This window comes from Apodemus sylvaticus, chromosome 15, assembly GCF_947179515.1.
Source record: "Apodemus sylvaticus chromosome 15, mApoSyl1.1, whole genome shotgun sequence".
In the NCBI taxonomy this organism is placed as follows: domain Eukaryota; kingdom Metazoa; phylum Chordata; class Mammalia; order Rodentia; family Muridae; genus Apodemus; species Apodemus sylvaticus.
Genome location: NC_067486.1, coordinates 85,569,525 through 85,587,970, shown reverse-complemented (window position 1 = coordinate 85,587,970; position 18,446 = coordinate 85,569,525). Strand labels below are relative to the sequence as shown.

The following is an 18,446-nucleotide window of genomic DNA, read 5'->3' as shown; positions in this document are numbered from 1 at the left end:
GAACTCTGTGTAATCAAAGATGACCTTGAACTCCAGATCATTCTGCTTTTGTCTCCTGAGTATTACAAGTATGATTACAGGTATACAGTAATATAGTATTACCTGTATGACTGTGTTGGTTATATATTCTTGTGTGTGTGTGTGTGTGTGTGTGTGCACGCGCATGTTTGTTTTAGGACTGGGTCTCACTGTGAATCCCTAGCTTAGAAAATGTGGCTACCTATTATCTCTGCCTCTCACATGCCAGAATTATAGGTAAAACCAATTATTGCAAAACCATGCCTGGCTGGTTTTGCAATACTTTCTTACCTAGTCTCTTAGTAGGGTTTTACTGCTGTGAGCAGACACCGTGACCAAGGCAACTCTTATAAGGACAACATTTAATTAGGGCTGGCTTACAGGTTCAGAGGTTCAGTCTATTATCATGAAGGCGAGAATATTGCAGTATCCAGGCAGGCAAGGTGCAGGAGGAACTGAGAGGTCTACATCTTCATCTGAAGACTGCTAGCAGAATACTGACTTCCAAGCAGCTAGGATGAGGGTCTTAAAGCCGCAGTGACACGCCTACTCCAACAGAGCCACACCCTCTAATAGTGCCAATCCCTGGGGTGAGCATATACGAACCATCATACCTAGCAAGTTTTCTCTAGGATTATCTTTTTCTGAATATGAGGGCAGCTGCCTAATTTCACACAGAGAAAATTTAGTCTGAACACAGCTACAACCAATCATGTATAGGTTGTATGTTCGTTTCTGTAGTACTCTGACAGAGTTGAGCAGTTGTGACAAACCAAATCTGAAATGTTTAGCACCTTAGTCTATGAGAATAATTTTGCTAATCCCTGTTCTATTTGACCCTGTGCACTGCTCCTGACACCTCTGAAATCTTGATTCTCAAACTCACAGTGCTTGCCTTCAACACAGCCATCTCCTTGTACCTTGGTAGTCACAGCATTCACAGGAGGGCTGTGGGGACGGTGACAGAAATAATGCTTTTGCCAGAGTGTAGGAAGAAGGGAGTCATGGCACAGTATCCACATTGTGTCTTCCATTAAAGAGAAAGTAGCCACTGTATCTGGACTTGATTCAAACATCATGGGTGCTTTCTCCTTCTCAGGCAGGTGGGCAGTAACTACTAGTCTTTTCCCAACTATGGTCTTGGAAAGACAAAGCCAAAGAGCAGGAGGCTGTGAGGATGCTCGGCAACATCACAATCATGGCAGAGGCTTGGGCCCACTTAAAGCAAATGTTTGATCACTCCTACACTGAGTGTTAACTAAAGGGAAAAAAAAAAAGCTTAGAAATAAAGAGTTCATCCTGGCATGGTGTGGTGTGGACTGTACATGAGGTTCAGTTCCAGAACTCAGGAGGAGATGCCAGGGGACACTGAGTCCCAGGCCAGCATGGGTTATAGAGTGAGCACCTGTATCAATTTAAAAACAAACAAACAAAAAGGACAGAGAGAGAGAGAGAGAGAGAGAGAGAGAGAGAGAGAGAGAGAAGAAATGGAGGCTCTAAAACGTATCTGTGTGGGCAATGGCCACAAAACACCTAATATTGAGTTCATTGTTAAAGGGGAGGTCTGGTGGGGAGGGGAAAATGCATATTACCGAAGTCTTCACAGCATGTATGATCCTGAGGGTAACAGCCCAGCCATACCAGGACTTGGACTCACCAGGTGACCACACTGGTAGCCCTACATACCAACACTGTGATGGGTAGGCCTTAGGGAACTTTTTACGTTCTGGAAAGCATGTTGGCTTGTTTATAAGAAGACTCATCTACATACATATTTTCTTAGACTCCAAATAAGATCCAAAAAGACAAAAATCACTATTATGTGTCCCAATTAGTTTGCCTGCAGCAAAACCAGGACTCCACATAGAACTCATTCCAAATCTAAATCTTTTAATAGTATCAAAAAGCCACAGATATTAAGCTTCTCAGAACGGTTTAAGGAAGTGAAGAGGTGGGCAGCATCTGCCTTGAAGACTGTGTGTCAAGTGCAGTGTCTGTTCGAGCCTATGGGCTGCTCCGGGAGTTGCTCTTTCCAGGTCCTCCCACCTTGGGCAGCCTGGTAGCACTGGGCTGGCGTGGCATCCTGTGGACGGGTCGTTCGCGGCTTCCACGTTCTGCCGCCATAGTCACATTGCCAAGAATGGGCCCACCTCGGTTTCTTCCTAAAAATATATAGAACCCAACAATTAGGACTGGGGCAGACTCCAGCTGCAGTACATTCAACATTTTGTTTGTGAGGAAATATACCCACCTTTCTGCTGAATGCAACTTGTTTCAGCTGCACATATGTGATTAGTAACTTGGTTGTTAACTTGACTACATCTGAAATCAACTAAAACCTAAGATGCTGGCACATTGGTAAGGGATTTTCGTTCCTGGATTATTTGATGTGGGAACACTGGCACTAACTCTGGGCCACACCTGTTGGCAGCCCACATGAAAGGACAGGGAAGAAGGAAGCTTTTGCTTTTTGGCTGTTTCTCATTTTCCCTAGCTCAGGTATCCAGCTGCTGAAGCATTTCTTTGCTAAGCTGGAATCACCTTCTTCGAAATTCCAATATAGACTCAAGAGCAGGAGCTCTGTAGGCTCCCTGGGGACTCCAGCAGCAGGTTGAGAATACTGACACTGAATCTTGTAAACTGAAAGACTTGATTCTTGGACTTTCTGTTGGACTGTATCACTGACTTCAGCTTGTAAGGCACGCTGATGAATCTCTTCATGTGTGTGTGTGTGTGTGTGTGTGTATATATATATATATATATATATATATATATATATATATATATATATAGTATTTTAATACATGTTTTCATCTCATCAGTTTAGTTCCTTTAAAGAACCCTGGACTATCACACCAGGAGTGGCTCTAGAGAAATAGAACTTTAAGGAAGAAACTTAGTATCTGGCACAGGTTTTCCAAGTCACCAATAGTTATTGAATGCTCTTCCAGTAGCATGGAGAACACCAAATATCCATAATATGAACTATTTAAACAACTTTTCAAGATAAATGCATCTGATCACCCTGACTGACCTACTGTATGGAACAAGTGTAAGTGGGCACTAAATTGTAGTGACTTTACACATAACACTTTTGACACTATATGGGGAAAAATAAAATAATGATGCTGTCCTGTTGCCTCTAGCATCTCTGGATAAACTGACAAAGTTTAAAGGTTTCTAAGTGGGTCATGGAAGAGAATCCTGTCTTCAGCAGCCATAGAGTTCAAGTTGCAGAAAATCAAACTGATGCCCTCATTATCTAAGACTCGTTGAGTTACAAAAAAATTCAATTCCTGTGTCACAGGGAGTTGAAGTTGTAAGGAATGGGAATCTGTATCTTTGGATGCAGATGTGTGGGAGGATCCTACTAAGGTGGAGAACTTTGTACCCTCAGTTTTGATGGTTTATCTAACCCAGGAAGCATTGTCTCCATGCTTACCAGAGGCTGCATCGTCATCCCACCCCTGCAGTATAGTCTTCACTACCTTTGTCTAAGGGAATTCAAAGAATCAGCAATGACCTTCCCAAAAAGGGAAGCCAGGCAACACACTACCTCAGGGCCCACCCATAGTTGCCTGGGTACTTAGAACCAGACTGAAGGTTCAGCAGGCTCCTAGAGGGGCCATAGAAAGTGAAATCACTAAAGAGGTATGTTATACTACTAAAGGGCTTAGTAAATCTGGTGACTCAGTCTAGCAGTTTGGGGCTATGTGTAGAGATAGATTTTAAGGATGGAAATTAATAGTGGAAGAAACATAAAACTTGATCAGACTGAATTTTTTGACATGGGTCCATCCAGAGGAGAATATGGGTTTAACACAAAACTTCCCACAGTTTAAAAACAGTATCAAAGTTGGTTTGATTGGTTGGCTAAAGCATTTGTCAAAAGGCCTACTGAAAAGGAGCCTTATATCCCTTGGCAAGGTGTTGATAAAGGGATTTTAAGGCTCAGTTGAAATTAGAGGAGATACATTATATAAGCCAAAGTCTTCACAATGGGAAGGCTCAGAAAACATGTCCTTTATTGGTGCTTTAGACAAAATCATAAGAGGGACCCAGTACATTTAAATAGCTTTGTTCTTGTCCTGTTCTTTATCCTTAGTGCTGCTTAGCTGAATGAATTAAATGTGGTAGTTTTAATTGTGCCCTGGTGCAGGGGAAACAGGTAGTAGCACTGATGCCAGAGACAAGGTAAGGGTAGGTATGATAGTGGGCAGCACAGACAAAGCAGCATTCAAAGGGCCTGACATTGAGGAGTTCATTTTTTATATCCCATTCAGAAAATAGGCCATGGACCATTTGCTATTTGTGATGGTTTGTATACTCTTGGCCCAGGTAGTGGTAGGTAGTACTAGGAGATGTGGCCTTGTTGAATAGGTGTGTCACTATGGGTGTGAGCTTAACGCCCTCATCCTAGCTGCCTGGAAGTCAATCTTCCACTAGCAGCCTTCAGACGAAGATAAAGACCTCTCAGCTCCTCCTGCACCATGCCTGCCTGGTCAATGCCGTGCTCCCACCTTGATGATAACAGACTGAGCCTCTGAACCTGTAAGCCAACCACAATTAAATGTCTACAAGTTGCCTTGGTCATGATGTCTGTTCACAGCAGTAAAACCCTAACTAAGATAGAAGCAGAATAGGCCTGTTTTGGAAGAATGTGGATTTGGGGACTTTGGATTTGGAAAACCATGAGATGTTTTAAGTGGGTCTTAATGAACCATTCTAGATAAAATATAGAAGACTTTATTGCTGTGAGTGATTTAAACTGTGCAGACCTGGCCCAAGAGATTTCAGTGGAGAAGAATTTCAGTGCATGGTATAGAGACAGTTTTGGTGAAGAATTTGGCTGCTTTTTGCCCTTATCTGAAGAGTCTACATGAGGCTAAGGTAAAGAGATTTATATTAATTGCATTAACGAAGGAAGTCTCAAAAAAGCCCAGTAGAGATAGAGACTTTGTTCTCTGGTTAAATCTATATACAAGTATAGCAAGCTTAGAAAGGAAAAATATAAAATATATGGTTCGAGTTTAAAGGGGCACCAGGAAGTGAAGTGGAGCCAGATCCTGTGTCCTAGGGGACGGCAGATTCAGGGAGTGGGACTTTGAGGCAAGAGACTACCCAGCTCTGTTTAGACCAGGCCTGGGGGGGGGGGGGGCACCTTCAATCCCAGGAGACAAAGCCAAGCAGCCGGAGCTCAAGGCCAGACTGGGGCAGAGTAAGATGTAGGTGAAGAAACGCTTAAGTCCAGGCTTGGTGGCATACTCCTTTAATCCCAGGAGACAGGCATAAAGATCTCTAAATTCAAGGTCAATCTACAGACCAAGATCCAGCACAGCCAAGCTTAGGCAGTGAAGAGGTTGGAAAACAGAAAGCTGATGATAATGTAATAGAAGAAGGGTGTTACGGGAAATATTAAAAAGAAAATGCAAGTTCCCGTGCTATGCCAGGTACTGACTGGGCAAATGGCTCCAGTGGGGTGTTCTAATCTTGGCAGACTCTGGCACGGAGCTCCCCTGAGATGTCTTCACCCAACTTCCTTGGCAAATTGCTGCAGCAGCCCCATGCAATGACCACCCACCTCGAAGTTAAGTTAGCTGTCACAATTCTCAGTAACCTGGTAAAATAAAAATTCTAGAAGCTTATAATTAAACAGTCAGATTTATGTTTCAATAAATTTGCAATTCACAAGATGCCCACACAATAATTTCAGAGCCAATTGATAATGATACAAGCTGCCCACCTAGATTAGACAAGTTATCCCAAATATCCTATCCTTATTTATGATATTATAGCTGCCTGGGGTATTTAGAGTCATGCAGAATCTGAATCATCCTATTCATCCTCCATTTTCCTCCTCCTTTTCTCTGTCACACTCCCTGTCTCTGCAACTATTAGCTCCGCCTCCCTTGTTCCTATCCAATCACAGGCTTCTTGTATTAATATTTAAATTAATTGGACAGGGAACATCCAGCTACACAAGGGGCTAATTTCCAGCCCCAGGAAGCAGCAGAACTCAGAAGCTTTGGTCATTTGGCTCTGACTTTACAGTCAATAGTCAAGTACAACAGATGCTGCTTAGCTGGGTCTAAGAAACTGTGGTGACTAAGAAGAGAACAGCCCTTCTGGTTTCCATCTGTGCCTAGAGTTGACCCTGAGCCACAGCTTTCTGTACCCAGTTCCCAACAGGATAGAGCACTTGAGAGCACAGGTAAGAACACCACTTCTGCTCAAATACCTGGCCCAAGAGGGACCTACCAGGAGCCTTCAAGACACAGGAAACAAGGAGAGGCCTGGGATAGGATCCTTACCATTTCCATCTGCACCCTGGAGCTGATCCTCTGCCAAAACTCTCCATATCCAAAATTTTCCCAGAGAGAACTGGTCTCCCAGGAGTGCTGACACACAGGCTTACAGGAATGACAAGCCAGTCAGAGACAGCAAGACCAGTTAACACCACAGATAACCAGATGGAGAGGGGCAAGGGCAAGAACATAAGCAACAGAAACCAAGGCTACTTGGCATCATCAAAGCCTAGTTCTCCCACCACAGCAAGTCCCGGATACACCAACCAATGGGAAAAGCAAGACTCTGATTTAAAATCGCATCTCATGATGATGATATAGGACTTTAAGAAGGACATAAATAACTCCCTTAAAGAAATACAGGAGAACACAGGTAAACAGCTAGAAGCCCTTAAAGAGGAAACATAAAAATCCCTTAAAGAATTACAGGAAAATACCACCAAACATGTGAAGGAAATTAACAAAACCATTCACTATATAAAATTGGGAACAGAAACAAAAAAATGCAAAGGGAGACAACCCTAGAGATAGAAAACCTAGGAAAGAGATCAGGAGTCATAGATGCAAGCATCACCAACAGAATACAAGAGATATGAAATAAATCTCAGGTACAGAAGATATCACAGAAAACATTTACACAACAGTCAAAGAAAACGCAAAATGAAAAAAGCTCCTAACCCAAAACATTCAAGAAATCCAGGACACAATGTGAAGACCAAACCTAAGGGTAATAGCTATAGAAGAGAGTGAAGATTACTAGCTTAAAGGGTCAATAAATATCTCCAACAAAATGATAGAAGAAAACTTCCCTAACATAAAGAAAGAGATGCCCATAAACATACAAGAAGCCTACAGAAACTCCAAATACATTGAACCAGAAAAGAAATTCCTCCTGTCACATAATAGTCAAAACACCAAATGCACTAAACAAAGAAAGAAATATTAAAAGCAGTAAGGGAAAAAGGTCAAGTAACATGTAAAGACAGACCTATCAGAATTATACCAGACTTCTAACCAGAGACTATGAAAACTAGAAGATCCTGGGCGGATGTCATACAGACCCTAAGAGAATCTAAATGACAACCCAGGCTACTATACCCAGCAAAACTCTCAATCACCGTAGATGGAGAAACCAAGATAGTCCATGATAAAACCAAATTTACACAATATCTTTCCACAAATCCAGCCCTGCAAAGGGTAATAGATGGAAAACTCCAACACAAGGAGTGAAACTACACCCTAGAAAAAGCAAGAAAGTAATCTTTCAACAAACCCAAAAGAAGTTAGCCACACAAACATAATTCCACCTCTAACAGCAAAAATAACATAGGAAGCAACAATCACTATTCCTTAATATCTCTTAACATCAATGAACTCAATTTCCCCAATAAAAAGACATAGACGAACAGAGTGGACATGTAAGCAGGACCCAGCATTATGCTGCATAAAGGAAACACACCTCAGTGTCAAAGACAGACACTACTACCTCAAAGTAAAAGGCTGGGAAAAAGATTTATCAAGCAAATGGTCTCAAGAAACAAGCTGGAGTAGCCATTCTAATATCGAATAAAATCAACTTTCAACGAAAAGTTATCAAAAAAGATAAGGAAGGACACTTCATACCATCAAAGGAAAAATTTATCAAGATGGACTCAAAATTCTGACAATCTATGCTCCAAATGCAAGGGCACCCACATTATTTAGTAAAGAAACTTTACTAAAGCTCAAAGCACACATTGCACCTCACACAATAACAGTGGGAGACTTCAACACCCCACTCTCATCAATGGACAGAGCAGAGAAACACAAACTAAACAGAGACACAGAGAAACTAACAGAAGTAATGAACCAACTGGATTTAACAGATATCTATAGGACATTTTTTTTTTTGTAAAACAAAAGAATATACCTTTTTCTCAGCACCTCATGGTACCGTCTCCAAAACTGATCATAGAAATGGTCACAAAACTGGCCTCAACAGATACAAGAAGATGGGAATAATCCCAAGCATCCTATCAAAGCACCATGGCCTAAGGCTGGTCTTTGATACCAACAAAAACGACAGAAAGCCCACATACACCTGGAAACTGAATAATTCTCTACTCAATGATAACTCAGTCAGGGAAGAAGTAAAGAGAGAAATTAAAGACTTTTTACAATTTAATGAAAATGAAGTGACAACATACCCAAATTTATGTGACACAATGAAAGCAGTGTCAAGAGGAAAAATCATAGCTCTGAATGTCTCCAAAAAGAAACTGGAGAGAGCATACACTAGCAGCTTAATGGCACACCTGAAAGTCCTAGAACAAAAAGAAGCAAACACGCTGAAGAGGAGTAGACAGCAAATTCAGGGCTGAAATTAACCAAACAGAAACAAAAAGAACTATACAAAAAAAAAAAAAAATCATCAAAACCAGGAGCAGGTTCTTTGAGAAAATCAACAAGATATATAAATCCTTAGCCAGACTAAGCAGAGGGCATAGATAGAGTACTCATATTAACAAAATCAGAAATGAAAAAGGAGATATAACAATAGAAACAGATGAAATTTTAAAAAAAATCATATCCTACTACAAAAGCCTGTATTCAACAAAACTAAAAAATCTGTATGAAATGGACAATTTTCTAGATAGATACTAGGTACCAAAGTTAAATCAGGATTAGATAAACCATCTAAACAGTCCCATAACCCATAAAGAAATAGAAGCAGTCTTTAAAAGTCTCCCAACCAAAGGAGCCACAGGATCAGATGGGTTTAGTGCAGAATTCTATCAGCCCTTCAAAGAAGACCTAATACCAATACTCTTCAAAATATTTCACAAAATAGAAACAGAAGGAACACTACCCAGTTCTATGAAGCCACAGTTACACAGATACCAAAACAAGATAAAGACCCAACAAAGAAAGAGAACTTCAGACCAATTTCCCTTGTGAATATCAATGCAAAAATACTCAATAAATTCTCACAAACTGAATCCAAGAACACATCACAGTGATCATTCACCATGATCAAGTAGGCTTCATCAACCAGGGATGCAGGGATGATTCAATATACAGAAACCAATCAGTGTAACCTAATATATAAACAAACTCAAAGAAAAAAAAAACAACATATGATCATTTCATTAGATCCTGAAAAAGCATTTGACAAAATTCAGCATCCTTTCATGATAAAAGTCTTGGAAAAATCAGGAATCCAAAGCCCATACATAAACATAGTAAAAAGCAATATGCAGCAAACCAGTAGCCAACGTCAAATTAAATGGAGAGAAACTTGAAGCAATCCCACTAAAATCAGGGACTAGACAAGGCTGCCCTTTCTATATTTATTCAATATAGTACTTGAAGTTCTAGCTAGAGCAATTAGACAACAAAAGGAGGTCAAAAGGATACAAATTGGAAAGGAAGAAGTCAAAAACTATCACTATTTGCAGATGATATGATAGTATACTTAAGAGACGCCAAAAAAATTCCACCAGAGAACTCCTACAGCTGATAACAACTTCAGCAAAGTGGCTGGATATAAAATTAACTCAAACAAATCAGTAGCCTTCTGCCACTCAAAGGATAAACAGCCTGAGAAAGAATTTAAAGAAAAGACACCCTTCAAAATAGTCAAAAACAATATAAAGTATCTTGGTGTGACTCTAACCAAACAAGCAAAAGATCTATAAAAAAGAACTTCAAGTCTCTGAAGAAAGAAATCAGAGAAGACCTCTGAAGATAGAAAAATCTCCCATGCTCATGGATTGGCAGGATTAATATAGTAAAAATGGCCATCTTGCTGATAGCAATCTACAGAGTCAATGCAATCCCCATCAAAATTCCAACTCAATTCTTCATTGAGTTAGAAAGAGCAATTCTCAAATTCATTCTGAGTAACAAAAAAACCCAAGATATCAAAAACTATTCTTAACAATACAAGAACTTCTGGGGGATTCACCATCCCTGACCTCAAGCTCTACTACAGAGCAACAGTGATAAAAAAAAAAAAATGCATGAACTGCATGGTATTGGTACAGTGACAGACATGTTGATCAATGGAATAGAATTGAAGACCCAGAAATAAACCTACACGTCTATGGTCCCTTTATGATCTTTAACAAAGAAGCTAAAACCATCCAGTGGAAAAAAGATAGCATTTTCAACAAATGGTGCTAGTTCTACCATTGGTCAACATGCAGAAGAATGCAAAGTGATCCTTTCTTATCTCCCTGTACAAATCTCAAGGCCAAGTGGATCAAGGACATCCACATAAAAACCAGATACACTGAATCTAATAGAAGAGAAAGTGGGGAAAAGCCTCCAACACATGGGCACACAGGAAAAATTCCTGAACAGAACAGCAATGGCTTATGCTCTAAGATCAAGAATCAACAAATGGGACCTTATAAAACTGCAAAGCTTCTATAAGGCAAAGGACACTGTCAATAGGACAAAACGGTAACCAACAAATTGGGAAAAGATCTTTTCCAGTCCTACATCTGATAGAGGGCTAATATCCAATGTATACAAAGAGCTCAAGAAGTTAGACTCCAGAGAATCAAATAACCCTATTAAAAATGGGGAATAGAGCTAAAGAATTTTCAACTGAGGAATATCAAATGGCTGAAAAACACCTAAAGAAATATTCAACATCCTTAGTCATCAGAGAAATGCAAATCCAAATAACCCTGAGATTCCACCTCCCACCAGTCCGAATGGCTAAGATCAAAAACTCAGGTGACAGCAGATGTGGAGAAAGAGGAACACTCCTCCATTGCTGGTGGCATTGCAAGCTGGTACAACCACTCTGGACATCAGTCTGGCAGTTCCTCAGAAAACTGGACATAGCATTACCTCTGGACCCAGCTATACCATTCCTGGGATATACCCAAAAGATTTTCCAACATATTACAAGGACACATGCTTGCTCATAGCAGTCTCATAATAGCCAGAAGCTGAAAAGAACCCAGATGTCCTTCAACAGAGGAATGGATACAGAAAATGTGGTACATTTACACAATGGAGTACTACTCAGCTATTAAAAATTATGAATTCATGAAATTCTTAGACTAATGGATGGAACTAGAAAACATACTGAGTGAGGTAACCTATTCACAAAAGAACACACATGGTATGCATTCAGCGATAAGTCTGTATTAGCCCAAAAGTTCTGAATACCCAAGATACAGTTTACAGAGTTTGAGGCCAACCTGGTCTAAAGAGTGAGTTCTAGGGTAGTCAGGGCTCCACAGAGAAACCATGTCTCAAAAAAAAAAAAAAAAAAAAGTGAAAATACAACTGAATGAAATAATGAAAACAGTTCAAGGCACAGAAATAGACTCTGACAAAAAACTCAAGATGTCAAACAAAAACCTCAACACGGAAGAGAGAATTTCAGGTTTTGAAGACAATTAACAGCTCAGGCAAAGAAAATGTTAAATCAAAACATATTCAGGCTTAAAAAATCTGGGACACTATGAAAAGACCAAACCTACTAAGAACAGGTATATAAAGGAAGAAGAAATCCAGGACAAAGTCACAGAAAACATTTTTAACAAATTCATAAAAGAATTCTCCCAATATGTCAAGGGCATCACAAGACCACAGAGTAAATTAATCTAGGCCCATGGGGGCTCACTGAAACTAAACCACCAACCAAAGAGCATGCAGGGCTGGACCTAGACCCTACACATATGCACATATGATGTGCAGCTCGGCCTTCATGTGGGCCCCCTAACAACTGGAGTGGGGGTTGTCTCTAGCTATAGAAGAATTTCCCCCTAATTAATTGATTGGATGGGCCTTCCGGGTCCAGAGAGGAAGAGGGGGAGGAAGTGAGAAAGAAACCTCCCCTTTGGGACCGGGAGGCAGGAGCCAGAGGAGGCAGGGTGTAGACCCTGAACTGTCAGGCCTGGCGGTGGCCTCACCGGAAGATTTCTGACATAGAATAGATGATGAGTTTAGGATGACAGATTCAGTCCCCAGCGGTTGTGTCATATGTTGATTTAAATTTAGATTGTCTGGTGTTTTCCATTTGCAGCGACTTAGGTGGGTAGGAGGGAAAGAACATAGCCAGGGCAGAATTTGGCCAGGCTTTGGAACGAGAAGACTGGGCAAAGGACGGAGACCCAGGGGAGAGGTGACCACAGCTTAGCGGGGCTGGTGAGAGCTCTCGCACAGCCGGCCGTGGGGTGGTGGGCTGGCGATCATGGTGCTCGGTCTGGCAAGGCTAGCGGGCATGGAGGGCCAGCTTGGGTGCAGCCTTTTGACTGGAGCGGCTTGGCAGCAGCTGGCTATGGAAACCAGGGCAAGAGTGCTGCTTGCGGCTGGCCAGCGGGGTGGGCGAGACCACTGCCGCAAGTGCAGAGCCGGCTTTAGCGTGGTTCACACTTTAAAACTACATGCTACATCTAATTCAGACGCTGTTGCGTGCCAAGGATCCCTTCCCCATAATCGGGCTGCCTTGTTTGGCCTCGGTGGGAGAGGATGTGCATGTCTTCTCTTCCTGCCGTGACTTGATGTACCAGGGTGGGTTGGTATCCATGGGGAATCTCCCCTTTAGAGGATGTGAGGGTGGGACTAGGAGAAGACTGAGATGGAGTCGGGGAGGAGGTCAGGCTGTAATCAGACTGTAAAGTGAATAAATAAATAAATTAACGAGGAATAAATTCCCCAAACTCAGAGGTGTCCACTGAATAGCAAGAAACACAGAACATCAAATAGACAGGGTCAGAAAAGAAATTCCCCATGACACATAATAACTCACACACTAAACTGTAGAACAAAGAAAGGATATTAAAATCCACCAGAGAAAAAAAAGACCCACTAACACAATGGCAGGCCCATTAGACCAGTACTTGAGTTTTCAAAGGATATTCTGAAAGCCAGAAGGGCCTGGATGTTCTATAAACTCATAAGGCCACAGACGCCAGCCCAGACTACTATATCAAGTGAAATTATCCATCACAATCGACAGAGAAAGAAAAACATTTCACATCAAAAACAAATAATTTCAATCAAGCTCCAAAAAAGATACTGGGGGGAAAACAGCCTGGAAAGGTTAACTATACCCAAGATGGGAGAAGGGCTAACCAATCCTAGAACAACTAAAAGGAAAAAATCCACATCATAACAAAATAATGGGAAGTAATAAACACTTTTCACTAATAACTCAATATTAATGGCCTCAACATCCTCGGTAAAAAACACAGAGATTAACAGATAGGATTAGGAAACAGCACTTGTCTTTCTGCTGTATCCATGAAACAACCTCATTATCATGTATCATGTTAGAATAACAGGATGGAAAAGGTATTCCAAGTAAACTGACCCAAGAAGCAGGCAGGTATAGCTATTTTTAATATCTGACAAAATAGACTTAAAACCAAAACTAATTAGAAAAGATAGGGAAGGAAATTACTTTCATTCCGTATGTTTGTGTGTGCACCCATGCACATGTACACTGTGCGCCCATGTGAGGTTTTGTCTTTTACTGTCTATTGTAATGCTAAACATAGGCACCCAAGGCCTGGAATCTGCACATAGCCCCTGTGACCCTGTTACATAAGAACCCGAGTTCTTCCTGATTGGTAAAGAAAGATGTCAACAGCCAGTAGCTGGGCAGAAGAGACACAGGTGGGCGGGGCTTAGGCTTCCCGGAATAGGGGTGGGAAGAGAAGAACTTGGAGGGCGGAGGAGAGGCCGTAGGTTAGGAGCGCAGCCCTGTGGGCTGGCTAGGTGGAGATAGGAGCAGCCCAGATGGGGCATAGGAAACAGTAAGTAATGACTCACGGCTATCAATGGGAAAGCAGACCCTGGGCCAGGAATTAAATAATTTCTACACTGCGCCAGGTACCCGTACTCTCAGATTTGTGACTCAGAGGCGTCAGAAAGGTCTGGGGATGTAGCTCAGTGGCATCACTCATGACTAGTATGTAGAAAACGCATGTACCAGGGTTGAAGGGTAGAACATAGTACAAAATTCTTAAGTTCACTTATTAGCATAGAAAAAAATGAAAGGAGGAAAGGAAGGAGGGAGGGAGGGAAGGAGGGAGGAAAGGAAGGAGGGAGGGAGGGAAGGAGGAAGGGAAGGAAGGAAAGAAGGAAGGAGGGAGGGAGGAAGAAGGGAGGGAGGGAAGAAGGGAGGAAAGGAAGGAGGGAGGGAGGGAAGGAAGGAAGGAAGGAGGGAGGGAGGGAAGGAGGAAGGGAAGGAAGGAAAGAAGGAAGGAGGGAGGGAAGGAAGGAAAGAAGGAAGGAGGGAGGGAAGGAAGAAGGGAGGGAAGGAAGAAGGGAGGAAAGGAAGGAGGGAGGGAGGGAAGGAAGGAAGGAAGGAGGGAGGGAAGGAGGAAGGGAAGGAAGGAAAGAAGGAAGGAGGGAAAGAAGGAAGGAGGGAAGGAAGGAGGGAAAGAAGGAAGGAGGGAAGGAAGGAAGGAGGGAAGGAAGGAGGGAAGGAAGGAGGAAAGGAAGGAGGGAAGGAAGGAGGGAAGGAAGCAGGCATGAGACACTATGGAAGACTTGAGCATTTGCAGCTTTTGGTGTTTGTAGGGAAGGGGCAGTCTTGGAATGAATCCCTACAAGTATCAAAGGACAACTTGATCATCATCTCATTACATGTCCATATATATTCATGAGGTGTTGTGTTCGTTTTCATATAGTCCTTCAGAATCCAGCCTTAACAACAGCTGCCCCATGATGGCTCAAGACACTAAACACTTAAGTGCCCATACACTTAACAATGCAGCTTAGGAAAGACAGCTGACTTCTACACTCAAAGTTTCACCTTGTACTTTCTGGAGAGACAGCTTTTCAAATTGTCTAGTTTCCCTAATTCTAAATAGGGAAGCACTAAGCTGAAGCTGTTTTCCTCAGCGTTTTCCTCAGTGGGCCAGTTTTTCCTCAGCCAGGTGTGGCCAGCAGCTGCAGTACTGTTTCCTAATTCTCTGCTAGACATGAGTGATTCATTAAAGGCTGTGGACATGGACAGCCAGGGTCCAGCAGTCTAGACGGTCCTGCTGCATCAAGATGCCTGCAGCATCTTACAGACTCCAGGGGCTGAACGGAGTCTAACTCATGGCTGAAGCAATGCCAATCTAGTTCCTCCAGGAAAGCTATGACAAACCTCAGTGGTCCCAAATGGGACATTACAGGCCATCACATCCCTAGCTCGGTCAGTTTGTCCACTCCTGTTACTGTCTCCACTCCATACGAAGTCATTGATAGGGTGGCTGCAAAGCTGTGTATATGGATGCCAAGACACACAGAAGTCAGGAAACTCTATGCCTCACCTGGTAGCCTGAGCTACAGATCCAGCCCCACCTGTGTTCCACGCCCCTTCTCTCCCTCCACAACAGCCAGTATTCCTAAGCTTCCTATTCCACAATTTTCCTCAGGACTTTCTAGGACTAAGTCTCCAGAGCTAACAACTCTGTGGTTGCTGTCCTCACCTGGTATTTCTCATTCAATTCTGTAGTCCATCCCCAATCTTCCTCAACCTTCTCAACCTAAAGGTCTGGACAGAGGTTAGCAACATGGGGAGGATATGGAAGGGGGTAAGTAGATGAGGCCTGGGAACTCACACAGCCTACTACTGGATCCATAGCTTACTATACCTGCCAATACCTGAAGGGTACCTCAGGCCACAACTGAGGCATGAAAGAAAACTCAGTTCACAAGTAGATGTGTATGACCACAAAATGTCACTCTTAATGGTGTTGTCCAAGAGGCTAGGGGGAGGCATCTGTTCCCTATGCCATACTTGCAATCAGCTGAGGGACAGTGTTGAAGACACTGAGGTCATGTCCTCAGCAGCATATCATGTCCCTCCTGTTTGCCCCGACCTAATCCTCTGCCTGGGGAGAGATCTTTAAGGGAGCAAGTGTGGGGTGCTGGTCCTATCTCGGAGCACCAGTCCAATCACATATTCTCAAAAGACTGTCTTTGGTGAACTGAGCAAGAAAGCGTGTCCTGGTTCTGAGCTGCACGGCTGGAGTGGCCTACAGTGCCCCGGTATTGTAGCTCAAAACTGCCCGGGCCTTGTGGGACAGTGGCGACTTCCAGTGGAAGATTCCACATCAACACCAAACCCAGAGATGAGACAATAAACTGCCTGTGAAAGGAGAAGCCGGGCAGCAAGGGAACCAGGGTGGGAGGTGGGGGCGGGGAGGCAGCAGCACGGCAGCCGGGCCATAGAGCAGACCTGGACAGACCTGGAGAGGCTGCGGGCCTGAGGAAAGGGTTGCCCTTGTTTCTCTTCCTAGCAGAGAGAGGAGGGCAAATAGAGGCCAGAGACACAGACTGATCAGAAAGAGGCTGGGCCAGTACCTGTGTGCGGCCCCAGGCTGACCCCCAGGCTAGGACTTTACCCCACTTGGGTGCCTTGGGTTGTTCCTGTGCTTCCAGGCAGGGAAACAGCACTGGATTTCCACCCACTTGCCTGGGAGGGCAAGCTACGTTTCAGAGGTTTCCAAGAGCCAAAGAGATGCACAGACAATATGGGCAGGCCGGAGGGCCTGAGATCGCTGTTACACACTGCTCACCACCGGCTGCTTACACCTGGACCCAGGCATGACCACTGGAGCAGGGGAGCCCCGCACCCCTGAGCACTGGGCTAAGCTTTCCGTCAGACCTCTGCTCCATGTTTCATGGCAGTCACATGGCTGCAGTCTGGCAACCCCAAAAAATCCCCACATGGGAGGTGTGCTGGCCCGGCCTGAGACGTGGGAGCTAGACCTGGGCCTCGTAGTAAGGATTTGTTTGCTCTGTTCTCTGAGTACTTTGAACCTGTGATTGTCAGGTAAAGGAAGACCAAAGCCATGTTTATTCCAGTACCTGTGGAATGTGGCATGATAAGAAGTGGTATGGAGTCAGTCAGACCGACCCTAGCCTGCTTGGAACAGTCTTTGATCCAACAGTACAATCCCAAAGGAGGAGCAGCTAAGGTCTCTGGAAGGTAGAAGGGTCTGCAGACCTTGGAAGGAGGCCTATAGACAGGTTGAGCAGTTCTAAGGCATGGCAGCCTGTGGTTCTCTGCCCTCTCCCGACCCCAGCCACCCTCTGGGCAGAAGCACCTAGCCCACCTCTAACCTCGGGTCTCTGATGTGGATGTGGTCAGAGATATAGACACCGAGTCCTGGGGATCGCTTGTCAGCCGCTGCCCAGCACACATGGACTTCAGCATCTGGAAGACGGCGAGGGGAGCCACGTTCAGATTCAGCAAGTCCACCAGAATCCTGAGAAAACAAATGCAGTGTTTAGTAAACACGGCAAGCCACGGGGCGGACATGTCCCAGGAGTCGCGCCAGCAGGGTCACCATCTGGAAACCCCTTACAGAGACACGGATATTTTAGAGGAGCAGATGTCGGAATGGGTGTCCTGAGGCCGGCGTTATCTGTAGGGAGTATAAGCTCGAGGTCCCGACCCTCGCCTTCTCACTTGAACACATCGGGGTCGATGGCGGTGCCGGCAGCCTGCGCTAGCTCGTACAGCTCCATCTCCTCGGCCCCCAGCACCTTCTTCCGCCGAAGCGCCAGTTTCTGCAGCGTTGCTGCCTCCAATCCCGTGGATACTGCGAGTCCAGCACCACCACCACTACAAGCAGCCGCCATTCGTGTAGCCTGAAAAGGGATCAGTGTTGGGCACAGCCCACCCACTCGTCAGGTGACTCCACAGCACCTGCTACCGGCCACCCGTTTCCTGCAGGGTCTCTGCAAGTCGACAGCTCCGGCGCCGAGGCAAGGGAGCCAAGAGGCCTTAACGCAGTCGATTGCTTGACTTGTTCTGAACGTCTAGTGTGCACAGGGAAATGTGTTAGGCGTGGGATGGGGTGGTGGAAAGCTGACCGCTGCCTGACGATCAGACTGCTGCTTTGATAGCCGAATAATTCCTGGCATATACCGGGTACTCCGTGTAATTACCAGTTCTGCAGACGGTCCCTAAACAGCTTTGCTTTTACACAGACAAGCACGCCTGTCGCCCCACCCCCACCGCGAAATACGTGAATTTAGGAGTAAAGAGTAGCCGACGATGTCACTGCGCACGCGCCTCTGTAGCCAACTGCTTCTGCCACAAAACTTGATTGGCTTTTGCTTCTGCAGGCGCCTTCCCCAGGGTGGTTGAGCCTCTTTCCCCACTAATCA

At 44.1% G+C, this 18,446-nt stretch overlaps 1 protein-coding gene across 2 annotated transcripts; it reads right to left on the bottom strand.

Annotated features, from left to right (window-relative positions):
- Positions 1–1,888: 1,888 nt before the first annotated feature.
- On the bottom strand, positions 1,889–18,314 carry LOC127666100 (mitotic-spindle organizing protein 2). Of its 2 annotated transcripts, none has more exons than XM_052158827.1 (4): positions 18,225–18,314; positions 17,743–17,924; positions 17,394–17,539; positions 1,889–2,180 (listed from the first exon to the last, which is right to left on the bottom strand). In XM_052158827.1, exons 2-4 carry the CDS (start codon positions 17,913–17,915, stop codon positions 2,023–2,025), a joined length of 477 nt encoding a protein of 158 aa, XP_052014787.1. In that variant the 5' UTR covers positions 17,916–17,924; positions 18,225–18,314; the 3' UTR covers positions 1,889–2,022. The 2 variants fall into 2 exon arrangements, with proteins under 2 accessions (XP_052014787.1, XP_052014785.1); XM_052158825.1 differs by having other exon boundaries at positions 18,150–18,235.
- Positions 18,315–18,446: the final 132 nt, after the last annotated feature.

Bases quoted from the DNA above. Each gene is read 5' to 3' on its own strand.
- LOC127666100 (XM_052158825.1), bottom strand. From the start codon at position 18,200: ATGCCAGGAATTATTCGGCTATCAAAGCAGCAGTCTGATCGTCAGGCA. The intron at 17,540-17,742 runs GTGAGAAGGCGA...TTGTTTTCTCAG, and splicing joins ATCGACCCCGATGTGTTCAA to GATTCTGGTGGACTTGCTGA. The intron at 2,181-17,393 runs GTTAGAGGTGGG...ATATATTTTTAG, and splicing joins ATCCACATCAGAGACCCGAG to GAAGAAACCGAGGTGGGCCC.